This window comes from Pithys albifrons, chromosome 3 (assembly GCF_047495875.1).
Source record: "Pithys albifrons albifrons isolate INPA30051 chromosome 3, PitAlb_v1, whole genome shotgun sequence".
Lineage (NCBI taxonomy): Eukaryota > Metazoa > Chordata > Aves > Passeriformes > Thamnophilidae > Pithys > Pithys albifrons.
Genome location: NC_092460.1, coordinates 23,444,640 through 23,460,438, shown reverse-complemented (window position 1 = coordinate 23,460,438; position 15,799 = coordinate 23,444,640). Strand labels below are relative to the sequence as shown.

The 15,799-nt window shown below is 51.0% G+C and overlaps 1 protein-coding gene across 1 annotated transcript; it reads right to left on the bottom strand.

Annotated features, from left to right (window-relative positions):
* Positions 1 to 10,641: 10,641 nt before the first annotated feature.
* BARX1 (BARX homeobox 1) lies at positions 10,642 to 13,909 on the bottom strand. Its single transcript, XM_071549749.1, has 4 exons — positions 13,705 to 13,909; positions 11,469 to 11,754; positions 11,254 to 11,338; positions 10,642 to 10,806 (listed from the first exon to the last, which is right to left on the bottom strand). Exons 1-4 carry the CDS (start codon positions 13,907 to 13,909, stop codon positions 10,642 to 10,644), a joined length of 741 nt encoding a protein of 246 aa, XP_071405850.1.
* Positions 13,910 to 15,799: the final 1,890 nt, after the last annotated feature.

The window sequence follows — 15,799 nt, the reverse complement described above, 5'->3', positions numbered from 1 at the left end:
CCACTGTGCAATTCTACTGCACGTGACTGAAAGAACTTCCACCCAGAGGTGCCCCCAGATGGAAACCTTCAGGTGCAATGCTGGGGTCATTCTGGGTTTAGCAGCTGAGTTAATCAAGCAAACTTTGACTTTTGGCCACTCCTGTATTAGACATTAACAAAACAAGATGTGAAGAGAAATAGAAAACCAGATGTCTTTCCTCTTTCTTCTATGGAGGGAGTTGGCTCTGCGTCTTTCAAGCATCTGCAGTGGTGGTGTGGCTTACCAAGGTTGAACAGACTCAGAGCCTCATCTGCTGCAGAAACAGCCTCCAAGCAGCTTCATACCTGGCAAGGAAAGCTCTACCAGCAGAATCAGCCACCTCACATGATGGATAAATACACAGAGATCTGTAGGTTTGATTCTGAAAAAGCCTCACAGGCAGAAACACATTCTTATCAAGTGCAAATAAATATCCATGTCACTAAATGAGTTTGTCTCTCAGATTTCTGGGGCAAACTCACTGTTTCTACCTCGATTTTTAGCTTCTAATAAATACTCTATAAAAAATTTAGGAATTGAAATAGTTTTCAGTATACTCAGTTGATGTTGGTACATTGTCACTTCTGCTGCATTTTACAGAGGAGTCATAACTGTACTTGGAGAGTGTAGGGGAACTTGTAGGAAAAGGATGTATAATATACATGGAAGTGTAAAGCTGTCCTTATGTATTATTTCTTCACATCTTTTTCCAAATAATTTTTGTCTTCCTACTTTGAAAAGAAACTCCAATTATTTTGGATAAGTGCTAAGATTTTCCTGTTCAAAACCAAGAGGTAAAATCTTATCCTCATTAAATTCCATGACAAACCTGCAATTCACTTCAAGGATGCTACTGAACCACCTGACAAAAAATAAAATCATGCCATAAGTCTTCAAGGGTGGTTTTCATTAAGAAAAAGTATTTGTTTTTCATAAATAGGTGTGACACCACCTTTGCTTTGTAAGCTCAAAAATTTGGGTAATGTTTTACTACTATTTTGGAAATATCTTCTTTATTTTCTTTTACATAGATGGATTTTTTGGGGGGGAGGTGAGGGGAGGGAGGGTTTAGTTGTTTTTAAACACTCAGCTGAATCAGCTGCAGTTTACTCCTCAACTGGAAAAACTATCTTTGGCTCCACTAGTCTTTTCCTTAAACTCTGATCTTCAGTTACACCTTCTGAGAAAAATCCACCTGAATGTATATAGATATATATTTGTGAAGGCCCCTGAAATCTATTTTCACTCAAAACTGTGCTGCACTAAACAGTCAATATGGACAGTGGTTCTCAGCACAAGTAGTTCTTAAGGGTTGTAGTAAAACAGAAACTTGAGGGATCTGAATATACCAAATAAGATTGTGCCAGACCCAGCTCAAGAACTTGGGCAGCGAAGAGAAAAATCCTGGTTAAAAATGAACAGGATGAAACCTGTATTCATGCCATTTTAGAGCAATCACTGTCTCCAACCCTCTTACCTCTTTACACAATCAGTTCACATAAGGATTCAGGATTAAACCTACAGTTCATTCCTGGGAGGAGAATTTGCATCTCCCAGGTACAGTAGCTCTATTTATAAAATCTTCAACCCTGGAAATTATGTTTTGCCTTGAAGTTTTTCATCTGCATTGAATGCAGGAACAGAATGTGTATTGGGCAGGATTTGTGAACGTTCAAGGACACTTCTAATAAAAATATCATCGGGAAAAAGGCACCTGGAAAATGTGAGGTGTGTAAACGTAAGGTCAAAGAAGAGAATTCTTGTGGAGTGCGCATACCCAAGCCTAAGAAAACACAGTGGGGTTTTTAATGTTAATAGGACAGAAAACTGAAATATGTGCCACAGTTATTGACCCAGTTTTGGGTGCTGCCTGTTCTGGGCTCTCTGGTTATACAGGTAGTATTTTCTTATCCAACCCAAACATAACTCTTCCACATTCATATGGGGATAACATCTCTGGAGTTTGTCTCATCTGAGAGAAGACACTGAGGGACCACACCAAATAAAAATATTTAGCTACAAAGAAATACCTTTTCTTATTATTTTTTTCCATATCCAGCCAACAGATCATGTCACGATACAGTTACAGAAAGGTCTGTCAGGATGTCAGTTGCGTTTATAAATCCTTTCATAATAAACACAAGGGTTGCAACACAAGAAAGAGAACACAACAGCATGACCATACCCATCTGACATTGCAACACAGCCAGCCTGTGACTGGATCTCCTAAATACTAACAGAGTACAAATTCACCCTAAAAATACACTAGGACTGCTTTAATAATGAGACCTCACAACACAGAGGATTTTTTCTGCCTCCCTGTAGATGTCTCTGAGCAGCATTTCCATGTGCATCCCTGTTAAGCACAACCAAACAGATTATGTGGCTTTACAGACTGCAGGCTACAAAAGGCTCACAGCAAGGATCCCTTTCCTTACCTTCATGACATTCTGCTTGTCATTCTGGAAAGCATCCTCTTCTGAATAATAATGAAGCACCACTTCAAAACCTAAAAAAATACATCATGCACCACAGTGAAAAAGGCTCTGCTGGAAGAACGAAATGAATGACCAGGAGGAAAGGACAGTCATCTGAAAATTATATATATTTATATATATATGTATAGGTATATATAAAGCAAGGAAGCAAGAAATGCCTTTTATGTATTTAGAGGCCTGGAAAACAGAAAACATCAGCCTTTTGGGGAAGAGGAATTTGGGAATCTGCAGAGCAGACCGCAGGTATGAGTTTCTGCCCACACAGATGCCACAGACACACTCACCAGCACTACATCCTTTGCTGTTGGACATCACTCTTACACTTGAGCTACAGCTCCTCTGGCCATGCATCCAGCACCTCTGGGCACTCCAAGCCTTGGTGGAAGCACTCCAAACTACTCTGCAAGGCACATTCCTGAGGCTGTTACCTGGGCTCCGTTTCATTGTGGACATGGAGGGAGCACAAAGCAATTCTGAAAATGCAGAGAAGGAATTACAGCAGCAAGTCCTTTATTGAGTTTTAAGCATTAGAAAGACAAGCAAGAGATCCTCATAGAAAGCTATGAATTCTTTGCCATCCAGATATTTCCTGGTGCAATGAGGGCAGGAAAACTAACTGGAATTATGTGTGTCCAGGCAGCTGACAGAGCCATGACTGTCTCCGGAACATATTGCCCAGCAGTGCTTGCCTTAACAAGCTTTCCAAACCTTAGAAAACTGCATCCCTTTGCAACCAAGTATCCTGAGTCCTCATCACACTGAGCCAGTTTTCACACTGAAAATACACAATTTGGCTAAAATTATGTTCTCTTAAAACCACTACAAGTTCCTTATCTTCCCCACAGAAAATGAGCTGTTGGGAACTGCAGGGAAAGATCTCGACTTGCAGGGCTCATCCTTGAGCAGTGAATCCTGAACTTGTGCCACCTGGAAATTCCAGAGTTAAACTGCACAAGACTTGCTTTTCCCCCAGCCCACTAATGTGTGTGTTTATCTAAAGCTTCTGATGTTATCTGTGGTTTTTTGAAGGGGGTTGATTTAGGATTTTTTTTCAAACCAGGCTGAACTTTTCCTTTTAAATGAATAAAGGTTGAATCCAGCGAGTTTAGCTGCAATTTGCACACTGGGAAGTGTAAAGCACTGGCAGCTACAAACCCTCTGTCCCATACACACATGCATTACAGCTCAGCCAAAAATTTGCAAATATTCATTTAAATTCAGAAGCAAATTCACAAGCATATTTACAGCTGCTATTTGAACTTGTGTACTTTACCAAGTACAAGTACTTGTGAATAAGGAATTTTAATTTCCAACAACCACAGAGCTTAGCATATTTGTTCAGTTTTACACACATGGCCTGTACACAAGCACTTGCCTACTGAGACACACCAGGAAACAAGCAGCACTCTGTGACTTCTAAAATTAACACTATGAAATCTGAATAAGAAATATTTCCACACTCATTAATGTGGAAATCTCACAGCACACCACAGAATTAAAAACAAAAAAGAGCCCTACAGGGCTCTTTAAACCTCAGATGTGGCAACAATAAACATCCAAGAGGCAATGAGAGGAGGCTCTGAGCATCTGCAAGGACTGGCACAGCATTTTGCACAGACTGAAGAGGCCTGATGAGAATTTCTGTGTAATAAATGGGAATATTCAGCAATCCAGCTCTCACTTCTACAAAAAGGAGAAGAGGAACACGCACAAATTCTTCTTTTATTTAAACATCTATTAAAAGCTTTGTTGATTTAGACAGGGTGTTATTCATTTCCATATTTCAGAAAGTTATATAATTAAGAGAGAATATAATTTGAAAATATTGGGGATTTATGTTATGTTCTTAACTTCTAGTGCTTAATCTTCAGTAAATACCTTGAAACATGTTTGTAACAGCATTAGCAGTGTGGGATCTCTCTAAGACCTTGTCAAGCAGCAGAGAGGGAAAAAGGCTGTTAGCTCAAACTGAACAGCCACCTTCTCCCTGGGAGACCTCACTGTGGTGAAAAAATTGCATTTTGGGAGCACTTTCCTTGCCAGACAAAGTCGGACCTGCGTTTTGCTGAGATTTCCTGCCATACACAGATTTTGTGGTCCGATCATTCCCCTGGCACAATATTCATACCACACAAATTAAAAGCTCGAGATTTGGAGAAAATAATTCATAAGAAATCCATCCAATTTATGCAAAATGGCTGTCATTTCTGTAAAATGGCCCAGTGTGGTGTTTGAGGCTCTCTCCTCGCTGCTGTAATGCTGTGTCGTCAGACAGATGTCAGAGTTCCCGGGACACGCAGTGTTCTGTGGGAATTCCTGCTGCACATCTGCCTGTTCTCTTCTGAGCTCTGTTTACCCTTTCTTTGCTTTCTCCTGGTGGAACATTGCTGAGTTCTGGGGATCTTGTGTAAGCAACTTTTCAGCCTTGTTGTGAAACACTGGGCTGGAAACAATGCCATAAATTAAAGGGGGGTTGCATAAATTTTCACTGCAAGTCATGCCTGAGTAACTCCTGAGTATGAATGAACATCTCACTTAAGGCATATCTGTACTTGAACTTAGCAGGGGAGCTCTTCATCACTGACTCAAGGGTTTCCTCCTCAAATATAATGCAGTAACTTCAATATCTTCTCAGAGACTGAGTGTGCACTGCTTAATGCTGTTTAAATTAATTCTCAGAGTGAAAAATCACTTTGAAAAAGTGGAATCTTCTTACTCCAGAAGACACAAATCACTCTTTATCTATATATACACCATTTCAATTTTGGAAACTTTCCACATTCCCAACCTAAAAAAATTAAGTTTTAAAAATGCTTCAAGCTTATTTTGTGGTTTGTTAATATCGGTGCAATGTAAACCATGGATTTGAGGATCTTGCAGAGGAAGAGCCCATGTTATACATAATCATATTTTAATGGACCCTGTTTGTAAACAGATGAGTCCATGCATGGCTGTGACATTTTTCCATCAACACAGAGCTGCCTGGACAGGAGGAGGTATTTTTAATGTCTGCTATGAAAACTGATGTAACAGTCATCCCTTACCTCATTAAAGGTAACTATCCCTGTCCCCAAGTCTGGCTTCTGGCACCTTTCCTACAGATTTCGTGGTAAAGCTGAGCCAAGCAGAGATAAGAGCCTGGAGAGCCCTGTGAGTGTGGTAATGCAAACTGGCCCTGAATTTACTTCATTTACACATTACTGGTCCAAATTTCAGGGGATAAGTAATTCAGTGTTTAGATTTTATCTACCACACAAATCAGCTGAAACAACCAAATTTAATGTCTGTGTAATGACCTCAATCCAACATTTTAGGTTAAGACACACATCTAATAACAGGTCTTTCATGAGCCACTTAATGAATTTTTGAGAATTTGACTGGACTCAGTAGGTCATATCAATCCCTTCATTATATTTTGGACCAAAATGGTGAGAAAAAGTCCCAGGTAGATGTTAATGGTTTCTTCCCAAGTCCAGGAAGGCCTGACCCAGCCGAGCTTCAGCTCAGGATATATACATAGTGCAAGCAGGGGGGGTGGGGGGGTGACCAGTACCTGGGGGGTGCAGGCTGCATTGTTCCCCCTCCCTCCTCTCCATGCCCCACCAAAATTCCTGCACCCCCTCCCTCACAACCCCACATCTCTTGATACTCCTCTCCATCCACCCCACAGCCCCACACACACCCTCTTGCAGCCTTCTCCACTTCCCCCATGCCCTCAAAACCCCCATAATCTCACCTTCTACTCCTCTGTCCTCCCTGCATCCCCCTCCAGCCTCCTCACCCATCAGCCTCACATCCCCTCTCACACAATCCTGCATCCTACACCCCTCCTCACACCCCTCAACATTACTCCCCACATATCCTTGCACCCTCACATTCCCCCACATCTCCATTCCTCCATCCTCCCCACATCCCTTCATACTCCCCATATAGCCCCCTGAATCCTCTCATGTCCCCTCCATTCCCCCATCAGACCCTCCACACCCCTCCATACTCCCCCATCCACTTCACATCCCCCCTCCATCCCCCTGTGCAGTTTCCTACTCTCTGGAGAGGTAAGTGAGCATCAAGAGTATGTTTTGGGGTCCTTTTGGTAGAAAGTGCCCTCATGGCATTGCTGTAGGATCAGTTTTTTTCTTCAAGAAGGGCAGAGTAGATCTCCCCTTGTCTTGCAGGCATGGAGTAGAGAATCAGGCCTATGCCATTGCTCCCAGCAGCAGAACACCTCCTCACACCGCCACCATGGGGTCCTCTCCTGATGGAGCACTATCTCTGTATAAACACCCATGTCATTAATCTTCAAATCCCCTGGTTCCACGGAGCTATATTTAAATTGACACTCGTGAAAAAGCAGAAGCTTTCTCAGGTTTCTTTGAGATGCTTCATGAAAAGGGAATTTAGGATGTTTGAGTTGGAAACTCACCTAAATGGAGTTAAGCAACATTTGCTAATCACCTGTGACCTGACTAGCATTCAAACATAGGAAGGACCCACTTTTCCAGCCTGCAGTCTATGTCCCTCTATTTCATTTACAGGAAAAACAAGCACTGTTTTACCTATACAGATAATTAAAATGGAGTTCCCTAGCATGGGTGCCTTTCTGCCAGAATGAATGTTAAACCAATACAGTTTATTTATACACAGAAAAGAGAATAAACATCAGAAATGTACTTTACTGGCCTCAGAAATATACAGCACTGGCAAACAACACCCAGGTTGGAGGAGCAGCTTCTCTGGCAGCTTTGGCGTGCTGCAGTGAGAGATCCTTCCCACTGGCAGAAGAGAGCCCTGAGGAGAAATTACAGCACTGAACAAAGTCATCCAGATCTTCCCCAAGGCTCCTGGTGGACACCTCTGAGGGTCTGGGCTGAAACAGCTCTGCTGTGTCTCACCCACCACAGCCTAACAACACCCACACTGGTTCATTGCAGCTGTAAAAGGCAATTAAAAAGTGAAATAATTACGCTGCATTAAACAAAGTTATCCACCTGTGTGCAGGTGAGGCCTGGTGTAATTTTCTTGTGGTTGCTCACCAGACAAAAATGCTCATTGATGTGAGCCCCAAAGCCCTGTTTTTAAATGCATGGGGATACTATAAAACACTTCGGGAAGGGCTATCACTGACAGCTGGTGGCACTTGCCTTTGCTTTTCAAACAGAATCACAGAGTCTCGGGATGGTTTGGGCTGGAAGGGACATTAAGATCATCTCATTCTACCCCCCGTCTGAGGACTACCCATTTATTCGAGTTCACCAGGCCCTGGCTCCTCCTGGCTCCGAGCTGCTGTCACTGAGGTGTGGTGCCACACCGGTCAGCCCAGCAGGCAGCCTGCCTGGAGAAGCTGCGGGAAATTATGGGAAATTAAACTTTAGCAGAAAACAATACAAGAAATCGTTAAAAAATAAAATATATCTAAAGATATAATTAATCATAAGAAAAAAATCCCAACAAATACGCAACAAAACCAAACCAACCTATTAAAAAATCCTATTAGTCAGGTATAATGTCAGATAACTCTAACAGGCTTCTCCTGTGCCCGAGAGGACTCTGGGTAGGTTTCATCAGCATCGGTTCGGAAGCGGGAGGGCTCCTCAGCGCGGCTTAGTCCCTCTCCGGGCGCTAACTGGCTCCTCCCGAAGCGAAAGCTGGTCATTAAAGTCATTACTAAAACGCTCCTGGGCAGGCGGCAGCAGCGGGGAGTCGGCTTGTGCGGAGGTGCCGGTGCCGGAGGTGCGGTGAGTCCGTTCACAGCGCACATGCCCCGCGCCGGCCGCCCACGGGCAGAGGGAGCCGCTCGTCCTGTCCCGGGAACGCGGTGTCAGCGTGACACCTGGTCTGTCCTGCTGGACGGAATCGCCGAGTGGGAGATGATGGCACAACAGCGCTGGAGAGCCCGGGAGGCTCCGGGTACGGAGTCAGCCCCATGCGGGACGGGGCTCTCGGGCATCTGCCAGCAGGGGAGAGGAGGTTCCTACGAGTCCCGTCGGAGCTTTACCTGACGTAGGACAAGAAAAAATATTACCTGTGGACCCCGTGGAGAAGTTGCCGTTGCCTAAGCCGGGGAGAGAGGCCCTAGCGCGGGCGCGCTGCCTGCGCTGCCCCGGGACCCGCGGCCACTCGGTGCGCGGGGAGAGGGGAGGGGAACCCGGGGAACCCCGGCAGGACCGTCCCGCTGCTCGGCTCCGGCTTGCCAGAAAACCAGCTTACCAGAGCATCACAAACTCCTCCTGTTCTTCTCTCTCGCTGTCTACGAAAAAGAAAATACAATTAAACAACTTACCCTGTTTAATGCCGTCGTGATCTGAGAAAAATAATCACCTTATGGTCTGAGAGAAAATAATCATTCGTCACTTACTCAAGTGCGAAAAAAAAAATTAACAATCTATCGCGAGCGCGAGAGCACCGACTGAAAGCCGGCTATTCCAACCCGCTGTGACATCGGGAATGGGCACAGCTCGTCGTTCTGCTAATTTGGGTTAATGCGCCAGTGAATCTCCCTTTTTATTAAAACCGGCTGCTGTTCTCACGTGCACTGAAGCCACCAGAAACAATAGCCAGCAGTGGCAATAAAGTGACAAAGCCACACGCCCACTGCGCCCTGCCTGCGCCGAGGGATCCCGCAGATCTCGCCGTCTTTGTCAGCCCCGCCGCCGCCTTCCCTGTTCCCAGTGTTCATCCTTATACCCAGGTTAAACAAAACGTTTTCAAAGAATTGTTTGGTTAAATATCTAAATCATTTCAGTATGGATATGAAGCTGTTTCCTGTTTACACAGCACTGACCGTATACTCCACCATTCATCCCGGGAGCTGATTTAACCTGGGATGGAGGAAGCCCCGGACGTCTCCCGAGCCGGATCGGAGAAGGGCCCTGGAGAGCGGCAAGCGAGGAAAACGGGGGACGAGAGGGATTAATTCAGCGCAGATTCACCTCGCCGCCCGCCGAGGGCTATTTTTGAGTTAAAACCCGACGATGTTGTCCACTGTGCTCCTCTCCCACTGGGCCTCCGTCTTCGTGCCCTTAGCACGGGCTAGAGCGCTCCCGGGAGCCGACTACGGTGCGGGGCTGTGCCGGACCCGCCGCCCAACCGGCCCTGGGGGCACACCGGGGGCGGGCACGGAGGCACCGATGGGCCCGGAGCCGCGGGCGATAATTACCGCCAGGCACCCCCACAGCCGAGGCTCAGTCCGGGGCTGTCCCGCCGCTCCCCTGTCCTCGCCGTTCCCTGCGGTGCTGCTGGTATTTAGTAGAATGGCCGTAATTGCATGTCTCGGTAGGTGCTCTATAATTCGACATTCCCATAGAAAACACGGAGCAGGGACTCGGGGAAAGCAAGCAACAACAACAACAACAACAAGACCCAAAACAAAACCCCACAAAACAACAACAAACAAAAAGACCCCACCAAAAAACTAACAGCCAAGATTTCGTGCTGCGTCGCAGCCGCTCACCAAGAGCATTTGTTAAAAGTATCATTTAGGATGCGAGGTGCGGGAGATAATTAATCTATCTGTCATAAATTAATGTACTTCAAAATGCGAAAGTATCCGACTTTGACCAAGAAAAGACTGAGTTTGGCCTCTCTCGGCCACGGGCTGCCGAGCTGCCGGGAAAAACGATGGGAGAAACTTCCCGGTACCACTGCGTTTTACTGTCTCTGCCTGGAACTTGAGTTTGAATTTCTAACCTGCCTCCGCGGGAGTTGGGAAATAACAAACAGAAAACTATTAACCCCAACGCTTTATGTTACTCAGAGCAATAGTTCATAAAATACTTTATTGAAATAAAGTAAATATCTTCGCATTAATAAAACTGATCATAAAATGCAGTTTTCGAATAACTAGTGGCACCACAGGGTTTTAAACAGCGAGTAGATGTGGAAAGTGGGATCCAGTGTCCTCCTGGCCCCTGGGGCCGTCGCACAACAATCCCGGGGCCGTGGCGCTGCGCTCCGCGGGCACGGAGGGCGGCGGGGGAAGGCGGGATGCGGCCGCTCAAAGCGTCCGGATCTCCCGAGTCTGAAGGCGGCCGCGGCCGCGGTCCGAGCTGCCCTCCATCCTCTTCTCCCGGGGCGGTGCGGGGCCCCGGCGGGCGGGCGGGGGCGGCGGGGCGGGGGCTCGCCCTCACTCCTCCTGGCTGACCTCGGCCGGCGAGCCCAGGCCCTCGGGCGGCTTCTCGGCGTCCCGGGCTCGCTCCTGCTCCGAGAGCTGCTCGCTGCTGGGGATCGAGTTCTTCTTGGGGCGGCCCTTCGGCTTGGTGGGGGACTCCAGGCCGCCCCCCTGTAACACCTGAGAGGCGGGGAGGGGGCAGAGGAGAGGACAACCCGGTAAAACACTGCTGAACAGTGCAGGAACACCGCTCTCCCCCGTGCCGCGGAGCGCAGCACCGCACCGGGCCCGCTCCGCGGCTGCGGGTCCTGTCGGGCTGTGCCCCCCGCCCCCAGGGGCCGACTAATACAGCGGGAGGGCTCGGGCAGGCCTGGGAAGGGGGTCCGGCCAGGGCCGAGGCGGTGCTGACCTTAAAGACCAGGGGCATGTCGTTGTTGTTGTTGTTATCATTATTATTATTGTCATCATTATTATTATTATCATTATCATTATTATTAATACTACTACTACTATCATTATTAGCCCAGGGCCGACAGACAGGAGGACGAAGCCCGCGGGGTAGCGTTCGATACGCCATCGAACGCGGACAGAGAGCGTCGAAGGGATGGACGATCAAGGGACACTTACTATTTTCTTCCATTTCATGCGCCTGTTCTGGTACCAGGTTTTCACCTGGAGCTGACTGAGCCCCAGCGATTCGGCCAGGTCTATTCTGCGGGCGAGAGAGAGAGGCGTTCAGACGGGCAGCTTTCCTCCCGGATCGCAGCTTCCCGACTTTTTCAGGAAAAAGGAGCCCCGTCCCGTCGCTTCGCGCCCGCGGTCCGAGGGTCGCAATCTCCTACCTGTCGGGCGTGGAGAGATATTTCTGCTTCTCGAAGCGCTTCTCCAGCCCCATGAGCTGCAGCTCGGTGAACACGGTGCGGCTTCGGCGCCCCTTCTTGGCCTTGCCCGGCTCCGGGGGCCCCGGTTCCAACTTGCCGCGGAGGTGCAGCTCCAGTGGGAGATGGGGCGAGGCAGAGCCGCCTTGCAGCCCCGAGCCGGCAGCCAGCAGCGCCGAGCCCAGCCCCGAGCAGCCCAGGGGAGCCAGCGGGAACTTGAATACGGCGGTCGGTTCCGCCTTCAGCACCGCTGCGAGAGAGAGGGGCCGTCAGCGACGAGCAGCACTCGGGGACCCCCGGGGCTGCAGGGTGCCTCGGTTTCCCGGGGACCAGGCCATGCAAGGAGCCCCGGGCCCTTCTCCTGCTTCCTTGCCATCGCCCCGGGGAAGCGGAGCGGAGCCCCCGCGATCGGAGGGGTGCAGGACCCCCGGGACGCGGGTCGGGGCCTGGGCCCCCCCGGTTCCGCCACTTCCCCGATACAGGATCACGTTTTGCCCTTCAAGCGACAGTTTTAAGGGTAACCCTAATTATGGCATGACTTTGGGGCGAGTGGGGGAGTGCAAATGAAAATAATTTAAATCAACCCAAAAGCATTCCCCTGGTATCATGCAATAGACGCTGGGCCCGGCTGAACCCGACAGGCGGCAGGGACCGGCCACGATCCCGGAATTCCCTTCCTGGGATTTTTCAGGATACTTTCAGCGTGGTAGCAATTTCTACCCCTCTCCGTGAACCGCAGCCCCGCAATTTTCCTATGGAGAAGCGCCCGAGGAGAAGACAGCGAGCCCATTCCCGAGGATGCCGCTCCCCGTGGGCTGGGGCCGCCGCTCGGCTGGCTAGACTCAGTTCTCCCAGGTCCGGCCCAGCCCTGCTCGGATCAGTTCCCTCACCCGACTCGGCTCGACCCGGTTCGGTCCTTCCCGGCGCCCCCGCTCCGCTTCCGCGCTGGACCCGCGGCCCCAGCGCTGGTCCTGGCCCGGCACACGCCGGGCGGGCCGGGGGCTCCATCCTGCTCGGCCCATCCTCCCCCACCGACACGGGAGCGACCTCGACGGCGAGGGAAGGACTTTTAGGGAACTGTCTGCGAGCTCTGCTCCTCTGCTGAAATCGCCTCCCTCCCTGCAGGGCCCGACCCCGCTCTCTCTGATCCACGCGGAACTGAGCCGTGAGTGATGTAAAGAACGTTTTATCTGATCCGCTATTCCAAATAGTTCTGAATAGTTCATCATGGAAATAATACTGATTTCTAGATAGTCTAACGCGTGTTGCTCCCTTGCTCTGAGTCTTGAAGCTTTGCTCTTTCTCTCTTAATAAACGCAGAAAAAGAAATTTGGATCCTCTTTTCCCGTTCAGTTCTATGGGTAAGGAGCGTCTGCTACGCAGATGAAGATGGCTTGGGAAGCGAAAGGTTTCGCCATCACACATTTAAATACTGGCCTTTAAAATGTATTAAGTACTGGCCTTTAAAATATATATCAAATTCTGGCGTTTAAAAAAGCCCATGTCGTCAATAAACTGCATTTGTCCTACATACTGTATCCGACTGGATAAAGCACGCTGGAACCCGTTTTAAATAAATATACATCTAAGTATTATAACAGAGACTATAATTTTATATCTTACATATTTTATATTGTTAAATAAACATAATATATTTATATTATATATTTATATTATGTATTTTATATTTATGTGTAATACATATGTATATTTATACACACACACACATATGTATGCCGGGTTTCCAGCTGAATCTGTGACCGCAGGGCCCCGTGCCGCCCCTTGCAGCCACACTCATAGAAACTCCACTGCGTGGCTCTAGCAATCCTCAACTCATCCGAAAACACGCGGGAAAAAAAAAAAACAAAAACAAAACCACAAAACCCCCAAAATACAACCCCCCCAAAGATCAACAACATCTTTCTCCCCAGAAATTCCAAGGCCATTCTGTGAAAGCGCTGCCGGAGCCCTAAAGCCACTTTCTTCGGTTTTAGGCCCCAAATACTCGGCTGCTCCAGGCGGGAGCCAGCGGGATGCTCTCGGCTGGCAGAGCCCGGCAGCGATTTATTCAGGCAGAATTCACGAGTTTTTCTTCCAGGAGCGCGGCTCCGAAAGGCGCAGGAGACCATCAGTGGGCGATGTCTCCCCGCCCGCCGCCCCCAGCCCGCCCCCCCGGCCGCGGGAGCCCCCCGGGACGTACCGAGGTGGTTGTGGTAGGGCCGGGCGGACAGCAGCGCCTGAACCCCGAACTTGAGCAGCTCCCCGGCCGGCGCGGCCCCCTTGGCGTCCGGGGGGTCGGTGAGGATCTCCTCGATCATGAAGCTGCGGTAGCGATGGGAACGGTGGTCGGGGAAGGCTTCGGCCGGGAAGTAGCGCGCGGCCCCCAAATCCAGCGGGTGCTGCATCCTCGCCGCCCCCGGGGCTCAGGGGGACCCCCGCCCGCCGGGGTCGCCCTAGCGCAGCTCCCGGGGCGGCAGCCGGGCAGCGGGGCGTCCCGCGGGGGCTCTGCCCATCGCCCCCCGCGCCCTTCCCTGCCCCTGCTCCTGCTCCTGCTCCTGCTCCTGCTCCTGCTCCTGCCCCTGCCCCTGCCCCTGCCCCTGCCCCTGCGCGGCGGCCGGAGCCGTGCCCGCCGCCTGCACTCGGGGCGCGGCACCGGGCAGCGTCTCCCCGCCCCGGGACGGCGGCACTGGCCTATTATACCGCGGGGCCCGGCGGGGCCGTCAGCGCGGCGGGGGAGGGTTCGGGAGGGGCCGCGCAGGAAGGAAGGGGCCGGGGAGGGCGAGTACCTGAAGCGAGGGGTTACAGCCCAGCATTTGATCCCCCGCCATATAAAGCAAATTTGCCGTTCTGCTCGCTGCGGGAGAGCAGACACCCAAACAATCGCGGGTCCCTTCGGAGCGCAGCCCCGGTCCCATCATTATGACTGTCCTGGTCCCCGTTCCCGGCTCCATCGCCATCCCCGTCGCCTTACCCATCGCCATCCCCGCCGACACCCCCACCCCAATCTTCAGTTCCAGTCCCCTTTCCCATTCCCATCCCAGTTCCCGTCTCCACCGCATCTCCTTCCCCATCCCCTTCCCCGGACGGGGTAACAGCTGCTCCGGGGAGCCTCGACCGATGGGGAGAGACGCGGAGCCCGAGGGACCCTCGAGGAGCCGCAGCCTCTCGGCCCCGTCCCGCATGTCCCTGCCCCGTAGCATCACCCTGGCCCGGAGCCCTCGGGGCAGGCCCGATGCCGTGACCGGGGAGTCCCGGGGCCTGCAGGAGCCGGGGCAGCCCCAGGGCAGGCGGAGGCCGCGCTGGCAGTCGAGGCTGCCCGTCGAGGGGCCCAGGCCCAACGTCTTCAGCTCCGAGCTCCCTCCCGATCTCGGCCAAACCTCTATAAACATCTGAAAGCAGCTGGTCAGGGAACAAAACCTAGCGCGAACTGGAGCCTTTCCCTGGAGTTTTAGAGACTTTACACGGACATTTTACTCGGTACAGCGGGATTCGTTTAATTCCCTTTAGTTCGTGTCACGCACGACACCAGATACCCACGAGCCGCCCCTGCTCGTTGTGCTTCGAGCCAGATTCATGTGAGGGAGCCCGAACGCTCATGATCCCCACAGAAAACGTTGGCACTAACGGATTATAAGGGAATAATTTCGGCGAGATTCCCCAGCGTGGGGTGGATTTGGGCTGGGCTCGGCCCCTGCCCACGGCGGGAGCGGCGCTGCACACGCGGGACTGCGCGTGGGTGGTTTTCACCGGAGGCATCCCACAGGCTCGGCCCAGCGGGCCCTCTCAGAGGGCTCATACACGGGGAAAGGGGAGCTCATCCTCCTTTTTAATGATTTTTTTACTTAAAATAACAGATTTCAGACCATTTTCCCGACCGCTGGGACGCTCCCGACGCCATGGGGTGTGCGGGGGCTGCGCAGGGACGTGCGGAGCTTCCGCGGGATCCTGCTGGGCTCCACACCGTAATCCGCAAAAAGACTGGACCACGGGAGTCACCCGCGGGTCCGTTCGGCGAGGGCAGTCCACGGGGGTCGTGTCCCAGCACTCGGCAGCGGTCGGAGCCCGATGGTCCGGCAGCACTCCCCGACACCGGGCTTCAGAGCTTCCCATGAGTCTCCGCCCGGCAACACGCGTGGGGAGACCCGCAGCCAGAGCCCCGCAAAGCCGGGAGACAGCCCCGAGGGGGCTTCGTAGCCGGCGGCAGATGCGCAGGGCCAGGCTGCGGGGACCCCCGGGCCGGTAATTTGAATTTAATGGGGAGGAAGGGGTAGGCGGCGGCGTTCAGGGAACTATGG

What these genes read in the sequence shown, in the direction of transcription:
- BARX1 (XM_071549749.1), bottom strand. Translation starts at nt 13,909, where the DNA reads ATGCAGCACCCGCTGGATTTGGGGGCCGCGCGCTACTTCCCGGCCGAA. An exon ending in GCCCTACCACAACCACCTCG is followed by an intron (nt 11,755 to 13,704) that starts GTACGTCCCGGG and finishes TCTCTCTCGCAG; the next exon opens with CGGTGCTGAAGGCGGAACCG. An exon ending in GCATGAAATGGAAGAAAATA is followed by an intron (nt 10,807 to 11,253) that starts GTAAGTGTCCCT and finishes CCCGCCTCTCAG; the next exon opens with GTGTTACAGGGGGGCGGCCT.